General features: G+C 43.9%; 1 protein-coding gene across 1 annotated transcript in view; it reads right to left on the bottom strand.

Moving 5' to 3' along the window:
• Positions 1 to 1,336: 1,336 nt before the first annotated feature.
• Positions 1,337 to 11,887, bottom strand: part of LOC138811400 (TATA box-binding protein-associated factor RNA polymerase I subunit B-like) — a 63,604-nt gene continuing 53,053 nt past the window's right edge. Inside the window, exons 13-15 of the mRNA XM_069999141.1 lie at positions 6,891 to 6,961; positions 4,710 to 4,923; positions 1,337 to 2,014 (exon numbers count right to left, since the gene is read on the bottom strand). Coding sequence (XP_069855242.1) covers positions 1,813 to 2,014; positions 4,710 to 4,923; positions 6,891 to 6,961 — 487 coding nt within the window. The 3' untranslated portion in view covers positions 1,337 to 1,812. The remainder of the gene's footprint in view (positions 2,015 to 4,709; positions 4,924 to 6,890; positions 6,962 to 11,887) is intronic.

Here is an 11,887-nt window from a genome sequence, read left to right as displayed (position 1 = left end):
TCTCAGCCTCCTGAGAGGCCAGATTACAGGTGTGAGCCGCTGGCCCTTGGCTCCAGATTCCCTTTATAGGACACCCTCCTGTCCCTTTTTTCTTCTTTGTATTTTTTTCCAATACTGGAGTTTAAACTCGGGGTCTTGTGCTAGCCTGGCTGGTGCTCCACCACTTGAACCATACCTTTAGCCTGGATTTTTTTCTGGTTACTTTGGATGGAATTTTGTTCTGCCTGGGCTGGCTTCAAACCATGATCCTCCAGATCTCAGCCTCCTGAGCAGATAGGATTACAGATATAATATATATGATCCTTAGAGAAGGGACATTGTTTAATTCTGTCCCTGGTACCCAGGGCATGACCAGAACACAGCAGCTACCCAGAAAAGTATTTGTTGCATAAACATATGAAATCTGAACAGAAAGGCCTAATTTTCCAATATCCTTACCAGGTATTACACAAATCTGCAAAAATCTTTTCCAATCTAAGATGTGGAAAATAGTATCTCTTTGTATTTCTTGGATGAGATTTTTTTTTTTTGGGGGTCCGGTTGTGGGGCCTGAACTCTGGGCCTGGGCGCTGTCCCTCAGCTCTTCAGCTCAAGGCTAGTGCTCTACCACTTGAGCCACAGCGCCACTTCCGGCTTTTTTCTTTTTGCTTATGTGGTGCTGAGGAATCGAACCCAGGGCCTCATGCATGCAAGGCGAGCACTCTACTACTGAGCCACCTTCCCAGCCGAGATTTTTTTTTTTGCAAACCTGGCCTCTCCCTCTGAAAATAACTTCTTATATTCTTTGTTTTGCAAATGACTTCTCATATTCTTTGTTTTGCAAGAACTACTGATAGACTAAAGAAACTCTTTTTTTGCCAGGCGCTGGTGTCTCACGCCTGTAATCCTAGCTACTCAGGAGGCTGAGATATGAGGATCACGTTTCAAAGCCAGCCTGGGCAGACAAGTCTGTGAGACTCTTACCTCCAATAAACCACCAGAAAAGCTGAAGAGTTACTGTGGCTCAAGTGGTACAGTGACAGCTTTGAGCTGAGGGACAGCGCCCAGGCCCCACAACTGACATATATAACTTAAAACTGCACATAGTGGTCCACACCTATAATCCCAGTACTCAGGAGCTAGAATCAGGAGGATCTCAATCAAGATCAGAAACAGCCTGGGTTATAGAGAAAGAGCCTGCCTAAAAAAAAAAATACACACACATGTACATATATGTGTATACACACAGATATGCATAACTATTTATAGACATACTTTATTCACATGTATATATACATGTAAGCAAAACACATTTAACTTTAGAATGAATACAAATTTCTAGATACCATTTGTACAATTTAATTTTTTCAAAAAATACCCACTTAAACTCAAAGATCACTTGTTTTACAATGTATATTTTCTTTTTTAACGTGTATTTTCATAAGTACATCTGACACACTCACATATACGTGTGTGTGCATGTATACGTATAAATATATGTGCAATAATTATATTTTCCACACTTTCCTGGAGTGTTATGTAACAATTGGTCATCATCATCACCATTATTTTTCCAAGAAGGTTCTACTTCATTTTTTCCATTTTTTTTTTTTGTTGTTGTTTGTTTTTGGGTCCGGTCTTGGGGCCTGAACTCTGGGCCTGGGCGCTGTCCCTCAGCTCTTCAGCTCAAGGCTAGCGCTCTACCACTTGAGCCACAGCGCCACTTCCGGCTTTTTTCTTTTTGCGTATGTGGTGCTGAGGAATCGAACCCAGGGCCTCTGGCATGCAAGGCAAGCGCTCTACCACTGAGCCACCTTCCCAGCCCTTTTTCCATTATTTTTTCTCTCTTTTGGATCTTGAAGAGCTCTGTTTTGCTTCACTGTATTTTTTTTTAAAAAGTTTTTTTTCTACTAAGCTTACTTCTTCATGGAGTAAGGAAGTCTTTATTCTCAGCAAGAAGGAGAATGCACTTATTATAAACTGGTAACTCAGTGAAAAATTTGACTCTTCATAGGTTGTCACATGTTTGCAGTAACTGGGAGAGGAAGAGAAAGGAACAAGTTATCTGTAGATGGTAATAGAGAGATACATGCATCTTTGCCTTTGAGCAGCCTCCAAGCAACTTCAAGTATAGAGGGCTAGTCTTAAATAGTACTGTGAGTTAGCGGGGACTTAGAACAATTAAAGTCCTTGATTATCCAAAGGGAAAAGTCTCCACGGCGTCCACACCCCTGCAGGAGACACAGCTGCAGGGGCAGCCAGGTCCTGCGAGTCCCCACGAGGAGAGACTCTCACATGGCCAATGCCCTTTTTCTCACCAGGGCCAACGCAAATAAGGGTGCACAGGGAGAGAACCAAGAATCCCTTGGTTCTTTTGGTGCTAGGGATGGAACCTGGGTTCTTGTTTCTGTGCACGGAGCCAGTCTGGACTTATTTTTAAAATAAACCAAGAAATCAAATAATCTGCAACCTTCCACCCAAAGTAAGACACTAGACTTATAATGCCATGTACACATTTGTATGCAATGTAGAAATAAGAGTTTGCTAAACAGTTTTATTTATTGTAAAACAGTAAACTGAATCTGAACAATTCTCTCAGTTCTCAACTGCTAATTCTCTTAACTAATAATGGTAACCCCAAAGTATGGTAGTCCAGTACTAGGGCTTGAACTCAGAGTCTGAATGCCATCCCGAGGCTGGTGCTCTACCACATGAACCACAGCTCTACTTCTGGCTTGTTAGTGGCTAACTAGAGAGATAAGAGTCTCATAGAATTTCCCGCCTGGGCTGGTCTTGAACCTTGATCCTTCGGATCCCAGTCTCCTGGGTAGCTAGGATTATACACATGAGCCACTGGTACCCAGTAGTAAATCTTTTTTAATTTTTTATTATAAAGATACTATACAGAGGGTTACAGTTACATGAGTAAGGTAATGAGTACACTTCCTGTTGAGCACTGTTACCCCCTCCATTGTTTTCCCCCTACTATCCCTTCCCTCCCTACCTTTCCCAAGGTTCTTTTTTTTTTTTTTTAAATTGTGATTAAGTGATTACATAATTTCCCAAATTTCACAGTATTGTGGAATAATGATGCTCATTTAAAGTCACAAGCTCATTCTAACTTTCCTGGAGCAAATTGTCTATCACGGTCTATAACATATAACGGTGTACACATATACACCATACATGTGATCAGCAGCATGGGGATATTTAGTAGTGGTTCGACCAGATGAGTGGAAGTTTTTTGTTTCTTAAGTCCTGTTAATTTTGTCGTATCACCTAACATTTAGGATTTAACATCCACTTATCAGGGAGACCATGTACCGTTTGTCTCTTTGCTCTTGGCTTACCTTGCTCAACATGATTTCTTCTAGCTCCATCCATTTCCCTGCAAATGCCATTATTTTGTCATTTCTAATGGCTGCATAATATTCCATTGTGTATAGATACCACAATTTTTGGCTCCATTCATCTGTGGTGGGGCATCTGGGTTGTTTCCATATCCTAGCTATTGTGAACAGTGCTGCAATAAACATGGAGGTGCACGTGTCCTTGTATATTGGTTCCTGTTGTTCAGGGTAGATGCCTAGAAGTGGTATGACTGGGTCGTAAGGGAGGTCAATCTTTAGCTTTCTAAGGATCCTCCAGACTGCTTTCCAAAGTGGTTGTATAAGTGTACATTCCCACCAGCAGCTAGTAGTAAATCTTAATGCAAACAACCTCATTGTACCATATCCTACTGTACTTTCTATATTTCATTTAGAAACTCTTTACACTTGGTGAGCATCAGCTCTGTGCTAGGTCCTCACAAGTAAGGAAAAACTTGAATTAGAACTAGGAGCAGATGAGGGCTGGGAAGGTGGCTCAGTTGTAGAGTGCTTGCCTTGCATGCATGAGGCCCTGGGTTCGATTCCTCAGCACCACATAAGCAGAAAAAGCCAGAAGTAGGGCTACGGCTCAAATGGTAGAGCACTAACCTTGAGCTGAAAAGCTGAGGGACAGCGCCCAGGCCCCAGAGTTCAGGCCCCAGGCCCGGCAAAAAAAAAAAAAAAAAAAAAAAGAACTAGGAGCAGATGAGAGTGACAGCTGCAATTCGCTCAGAAAAGGAATAGCAGTCTGTGGTAACAGCAGGCTCTCTGGTTGTACTGCTGCAGCTAGGGGAGCAGTTTGTGCTGTGTGAGGTCATCTTCCTTGATTCCCCAGCGGCCGCCCCCCCTCCCCCACAAGTTTTCTTACACAAGACTCAGTATAATTTGGACTCTCTGACTATGAGCTTCACATCTTCCAGGTGTTAGTAGAGGATCACTTAGCATGATCACGTAGCACGTGGCCCTGCTCAATACCCAGCACCAAAACAAAACAGAACATCCTCTTCTAATTCCAACTGATACACTAGTTGGCTCTTTTAAATATGTGGGTTTTCATTACTTACAAAATACATCTTCAGGCCATACTAGAGATTTTTTTTTTTGGGGGGGTCCAGTCCTGGAGCCTGAACTCTGGGCCTGGGTGCTGTCCCTCAGCTCTTCACCTCAAGGCTAGCGCTCTACCACTTGAGCCACAGTGCCACTTCTGGCTTTTTTCTTTTTGCTTATGTGGTGCTGAGGAATCGAACCCAGGGCCTCAGGCATGCAAGGCAAGCTCTCTACCACTGAGCCACCTTCCCAGCCCCCATAGTAGAGCTTTTATCATGTTTTTATTTCTCCTCAAGTTCTGAAAGAACCACGTACCTTTTACAGAATTTCTGGGTACTGAGCCAATACAATGAGTTCTTGGTCACTAGGGCCTGGCCTTTCTTTAGCAGGACTCCCTGGAGGCGATGGCTGTGGAAACAGGTGTCCTCCGCAGTCCAGCTGAACTGGAAGCTGGAAGGGGACTTTTTTTCAATAGTTGGTGTTGAATCAGCCAGTGTACTAAACTGTCTTTGTAGATTCTCCACCATTTCTGGAAATGGAGGAAAAGAGGCAAAGAAATAAAACAAAAAGTGGGGTGTAGTTGTGGAGGTGGGAGGGAAGGGATGGTAGGGGAAAAACAAAGGAAGAGGCAACAATGCTCGATAGGAAATGTACTCATGACCTTGCTCATGTAATGGTAACCCCTCTGTACACTATTTTTACAATAAAAAACGTACAAAAAAAAAAAAGAAATAAAAAAAGTTAAACCACAAAGAAAACCTTGGGTTTACTTGATTGGAATGCACCAACCCAAGTTGTCCTCTTGGCTTTTTGTCAGTCGTGTGGCTTGAACTCTGGGCCTGGGCACTGTTCCTCAGCTCTTTAGCCCAATGAAAGCACTCTACCACTTGAACCACAGTGCCACTTCTGATTTTCCGGAGATAAGAGTCTCATGGATTTTCCTGCCCAGGCTGGCTTTGAACCGCAATCCTCAGATCTCAGCCTACTGAGTAGCTGGGATTTTAGGTGTGAGCCACTGGCACCCAGTGACCTCTCAGCCTTTTTGTTGTTGTTGGTTGTGGTGCCTGAACTCTGGGCCTGGGTGCTGTCCCTCAGCTCTTCAGCTCAAGGCTAGCGCTCTACCACTTGAGCCACAGCGCCACTTCTGGCTTTTTCTGCTTATGTGGTGCTGAGGAATCGAACCCGGGGCCTCATGCATGCAAGGCAAGCACTCTACCCCTGAACTACCTTCCCAGCCCCCTTTTTAGTTTCTTGAGATAGGGTCTTGCTGGCTTGGAACTTGAGATGCTCTCACTTCAGCGTTTTGAGTGCTGGGATTATAAGCATGCACAACCACTCTCAGGTGGTTTTTCTGAGTTTTGATAAGAATGTGTGAGGGAAACATGAGGCAAAACTGTCACTGGATGAGGGGCAGACAGAAGCTGCTTAAAATGGCTACAATGGATGGCTGTAGCTGAAGTGGTAGAGTACCTAGCAAGCACAAGGCCCAGAGTTCAAAACCCCACGAATGCCAAAGGTGGGGGGGGGGAGGGAGACTACAAAGCTAAATTTTGTATGTACTTATCACAATTTTAGGAAAAAAATGAAGAAGATAATCTAAGGGCAATTCTCCAGACCGTTCTAAAAGAGACACACAGGATTTTAGATTCTGATGGGAATTTTGTATTTTAAGTAAAGACAATTTCCTGAAATAAATCCACAGATTTCTGGCAGAAGATAATGTTCCTTTGGATACATACTGGTACATTTCAAGTTAAAAATTCTATACAACTGTGGGTGAGGACGGGAGGGAAAAACTGGGACACTGTCCAAAAAAGAAACATATTCTTGGGCTGGGAAGATGGCTCAGTGGTAGAGCGCTTGCCTTGCATGCCTGAGGCCCTGGGTTCGATTCCTCAGCACCACATAAGCAAAACAAAAAAAGCCGGAAGTGGAGCTGTGACTCAAGTGGTAGAGCTCTAGCCTTGAGCTGAAGAGCTGAGGGACAGCGCCCAGGCCCAGAGTTCAGGCCCCACAACCGGACCCAAAAAAAAACAAAAACAAAAACAAAAACAAAAAAAAAAACCATATTCTTTACTTGACTTAATGTAACTGTAATCCCTCCGTACATCACCTTTGTAATAAAAATAAACAATTTTTTCAAAAAAGTTAAAAACTGAGGTGGGTACTAGTGGTTCATGCCTGTAATCCTAGCTACTCAGGAGGCTAAGATCTGAGGATTGCAGTTCAAAGCCAGCCTGAGCATGAAAGTCCATGAGACTCTTATCTCCAGTAAACGACTCAAAAAAGCCAGAGGTGGTGCTGTGGCTCAAGTGGTAGAGTGCTACCTTGAGCAAAAGAAGCTCAGAGACAGTGCCCAGGCCCAAAGTTCAAGCCTCAGGATGAGAGAAAAAAAAAACCTAAGAACTTACTGATGTACCACTTTTCAGGTCAAGATCCTTAGCTATTTGCAACTGTTTTGCTACCTGGTATTGGCAAGAAAAGAATCCAACTCACCTCTTCTTTTATAAGCTACTGGTCTGTCAGTGTGTGAGTAGTACAGCGGCTTTTCGCTTTTCCACATGTACCTGTGCAAGACAGAAAAAGAGCTGGTGTGTGGGGGGGAACACAGGTTGGAGGCGTTTCTCCAAAGCGACATGTGAAATTCCCAACGTCTGGTGCAGTAGCTTGGTGTGGAATGGTCTACGGGTCCACAGAGCTGCCATCTGAAGAGGCTCTGGTGAGAGCCGGCCAATGGTGTGCTGTGCTCTTCCCACATCTCCTAGCAGAAGCTACGAATTACACAAAGCAGGAATGGTTTCCCTCACCATTCATTTCCCTTGCTGTTTACTTACTCCTGTAAAGGAAAAATCACTCAACACATAACTCCTGCTTCTGCCTTAATGCACTTGGCCCGGCACTAAGTGCCAGACACTTCTAACTGACACCTCACACAAAGCAGATCGTGACTGACAGTTTCTTGGCACTCAATGACTGGAACTCTCTTAATCCCGGTGGGAATAAGAGAGCACACCTTACAATATCTCTGCACAGACTTAACCCTTTGAAGGGGGAAAGAGCAGTCAGGATGTTCCTTGTACTGGCTGGTGGGTGGATATGGCCCTCAGGGTCTCTGCTTGAGGGCAAAGACTAAGTTCCATCTGGCATCCCCCAGTGTTAGCAGTGACCAATCCTAGAATCAGGCCAAAGGAAGCAATCTGTATTGTTTGTGCTGCCAGTGGCCACCACTGGGCATCACCAGGCAGATGCTGTTCATCCCCTCCGCCCTTTCTTTAGAACTGAATGCAGGGCCTCAGACATACTAGGCCAGTGCTCTTCCACTGAACACCCCTAGCCCAAAAATAGTTTTTGATCTTGTTTCCATTCTCAGGTCCCCAGTTAGAGGTCTTCTAGAACCTATCGTCAAGAATAAGTTAGATCCTAGGCTACTTTTTACTTTAGAGAAACACTGTGGCAATAGAAAACACTGGCATCAGAACTGCTTTGCCATTTCTAGTGACCTCAGATGACAACTTCTAAAAGTCCTTAAGGGCACAGACGCGCTCAGTGTTTTTATGTTTTCAGCGCTGGCAGGCAATAATACAGAGTGGGTGCTCATTTAAATATTTGTTGATAAATGAACAGATGAGTAAGTAAATGAAAAAATGAATTTGGCATCTCTAACCTGTCTTCTGCTTTCATAGGACTGTTGTGAGGAATGATTAAAATAATGTATCTATTTCTGTCTGTCTATATGTTCTTTAAACCTAATACAACTATTAGAAGTAATTATGACTTAGCATTTGGCTAGTAGACACTTAAGAAATACCTCTAGAAAAGGGCTTTCTAGAAAAGATAAAAAGAAATAGGTCAGAAATACAGTATTTTAATTTTATTGTAGAAGGCTACAATTGTTGATTTTTCATTATTATTATATTATTTTTGTCAGTCATGGGGCTTGAACTCTGGGCCTGGGCGCTGTCCCTGAGCTCTTCAGCTGAAAGCAAGTGCTCTACCACTGGAGCCACAGCACCACTTCTGGTTTTCTGGTGGTTAATTGGAGATAAGAGTCTCACAGGCTTTCCTGCCTGTGCTGGCTTTGAACGGCGATCCTCAGATCTCAGCCTCCTGAGTAGCTAGGATGACAGGCGGGAGCCACTGGCTCCCAGTGTCACTATTCTTTCTTAATGCTAGAAGAAAACTACACACACACACACACACACACACACACACACACACACACACACACACACACACACACACACACACACACACAAATACGTGTATGTGTACACAAATACACACATATCTTTTTTCACATACAAATGTTAGTAATCATATGATAGCAAACCATCACTTTAACTGATTTAATAATTGAGATTTGCAGGGTGCCAGTGGTTCTTGCTTGTAATCCAAGCTACCCAGGAGGTGGAGAACTGGAGGACTGAGGTTCAAATCCAGCCAAGCAGAAAAAGACTCCAGGACTCCATCTCCAAAATAACTAGAAAAGGCTGGGCTAAAGGACTAGCTCAAGTGGTGGAGTACTTGCGCGTCAAGTTTGAGGTCCAGAGTTCAAATCTTGGAACCACCACCACCACTGACAAAAACCAAACACACACTTGAAATTTTTTTCAAAGACTTAAAAAAATACAAAATCCAATCAGTGTAATCATGGTCATACATAAAAGGGAGATGCTGACATTTTACTTGGAATTGGTTTAAAATGTTAAAGCCAGGTGCTGGCAGCTCACACCGTAACTCTAGCTAGTCAGGAGGCTGCCAGCCCATGAGACTCTTATCTCCAATAAACTACCAAAAACTTGAAAGTGGAGCTGTGGTTCAAGTGGTAGAGCACTAGCCTTGAGCAAAAAGCTAAGCGACAGACCCAGGCCCTGAGTTCAAGCCCCAATACCGGCACAGAAACAAAATGTTAAGACCAGAAATGAGATTTCTCCAGGTGTCAGGAAGCAGTAGAGATAGCATCAGTATTATATAGAATTCAGTCTTCTTGAAAAATACGTGTAAAGTAGATTTTGGGAAGTCATACCACATTTAAAATGTATAAGACAGCTTACCATTTAACCTTATGTTTAATGAGTCTGTGGGTTTTTTTAAATACCTTTTTTGTTATTTATTTTCTTAAATATGAGTTTAACAAACTCTCAAACGAAGAAGACCCCAGGGCAGGCTCATCCAAGCGCTCAGGCCTGCTGCTGTCAGGCATCCCTTATGACAGCCTCACCTAGACTGGATAATAAGGGCAGACCCAGCAGCACCTGCGGAACAGGGGAGGCTCGGGACTGCCTCAGGCCCTGTGCAGAGAGGATGGGAAGGGCTTTAAGATAACGCACAAGTATTTCACACCTCTTCTGAAACTAAAGCTTCAGAACCTTGCTTTACTTTGCCTACCTCTTTCCACTATAGAAAGCTAAAGAAACAGAGGTGTCACGAAGGTCTTAGATTTTCTAGTAGGGGATACCTGACTGATTCCCTAGTCTTTACCATTTATTTCCCTATTGCTTATTTGTTGATTCATTTGGGTGACATTCCTGAGGCTTGAACACAGGGCCTGGCTGCTATCCCTGACCTTTTGCTCAAGGGTAGCACTCTACTTCTGGCTTTTTTGGGATGGTTTTTAGTGGAGATAATGGTCTCACAGACTTTCCTGCTGTGGCTGGCTTCCAACTGCTATCATCAGATCTCAGACTCCTGAGTAGGTAGGATTACAGGCGTGAGCACCAGTGTTGGCCTCCCTCTTCATCTTTATCTTGGACAACTATGCTCTATTTTTCTGTCCCGGGAAGTTTAGCCATTTCAAAAAAATGGAACCATGCAGTGTCTTTCTCTTAGCAAAATGCTTTAGGGTAAGTGGCATTCATACTTTAGGAGCCTGTTCCTCGCACTGCTCAAGGTAACTGCACTGCCTGGCTGTAACACAGCTCATCAAGCCTCCAGCCTAGGAGCATGGGGGTTGCTGCCAGGTTTTGGTTAAGATTTTTGTGAGAACCCAGGTTTCATTTTACTCGGGTTAATATCTAGAAGTAGGAAGTACTAGGTATTTTTCTAGGTTATGTTTAGAGAATGAGAACTGTCAAACTTCCCAAGATGGTTATACCATTTTCTATTCCCATATCTGGTACATTGTTTTGTTATGAGCCATTCTGATTGGTATCTGATAATATTTAACTGTATTTTTAATTTGCATTTTTCTACTAAAGAGGTTAAATATCTTTTTATGTGCCATTTATCTTATTTGTTCATTTGAAAAACTGAGTCGTATTCTTACATTTGAAAATATTTTACATATCACAGATAAAAATCTTTAACCAGAAATGCAATTTGCGGGGCTGGGAAGGTGGCTCAGTGGTAGAGCACTTGCCTTGCATGCATGAGGCCCTGGGTTCGATTCCTCAGCACCACATAAACAAAAAGAAAAAAGCCGGAAGTGGTGCTGTGGCTCAAGTGGTAGAGTGCTAGCCTTGAGCTGAAGAGCTGAGGGACAGCGCCTAGGCCCAGAGTTCAGGCCCCACAACCAGACCCACCCCCCCATAAAAAAAAGAAAAAAATGCAATTTGCATAAAATTTCTGACTCTTGTTTTTTGTTTTTTTTTTGCTGGTCCTGGGGTTTGAAATCTGGGCCTGAGTGCTGTCCCTGGGCTTTTATGCTCAACGCTAGTTCTCTACAATTTTTTTTTTTTTTTTTTTTGGGTCCGGTCGTGGGGCCTGAACTCTGGGCCTGGGCGCTTGCTGTCCCTCAGCTCTTCAGTTCAAGGCTAGCGCTCTACCACTTGAGCCACAGCGCCACTTCCGGCTTTTTCCTTTTTGCTTATGTGGTGCTGAGGAATCGAACCCAGGGCCTTGAGCATGCAAGGCAAGCGCTCTACCACTGAGCCACCTTCCCAGCCCAGTTCTCTACAATTTGAGCCACAGCTCCATATTTTTTGTAGTTTACAGGAAACTTTCCTGCCCTTGCTGGCTTTGAACTTCAATCCTCAGATCTCAGCATCCCAAGTAGCTAGGATTACAGGCATGAGCCACTTGTGCCTGGCTCTTTTTCTTTTTTTTTTTTTTTTTGGGTCCGGTCGTGGGGCCTGAACTCTGGACCTGGGCGCTGTCCCTCAGCTCTTCAGCTCAAGGCTAGTGCTCTACCACCTGAGCCACAGCGCCACTTCCGGCTTTTTTCTTTTTGCTTATGTAGTGCTGAGGAATTGAACCCAGGGCCTCAGGCATGCAAGGCAAGCGCTCTACCACTGAGCCACCTTCCCAGCCATGGCTCTTTTTCTTGTAAGTATGCTTTGAAAAGTTCTTACTGATGATGCGGTGTTTTTTTGGTGGTTGTGGGGCCTGAACTCTGGGCCTGGGCACTGTCTTTAGCTAGCACTCTACCACTGAGCCACAGTACCACTTCTGGCTTTTTCTGCTTATGTGGTGCTGAGGAATTGAACCCAGGGCCTCATGCATGCAAGGCAAGCACTCTACCACTGAGCCACCTTCCCAGCCCCCAATTTCTAATT

This window comes from Dipodomys merriami, unplaced genomic scaffold (genome assembly GCF_024711535.1).
Source record: "Dipodomys merriami isolate MVZ:Mamm:240054 unplaced genomic scaffold, mDipMer1.0.p SCAF_524, whole genome shotgun sequence".
Taxonomy (NCBI): Eukaryota; Metazoa; Chordata; class Mammalia; order Rodentia; family Heteromyidae; genus Dipodomys; species Dipodomys merriami.
Note: the sequence above shows the minus strand (reverse complement) of the source record. Positions and strands in the feature narration are given on the sequence as shown.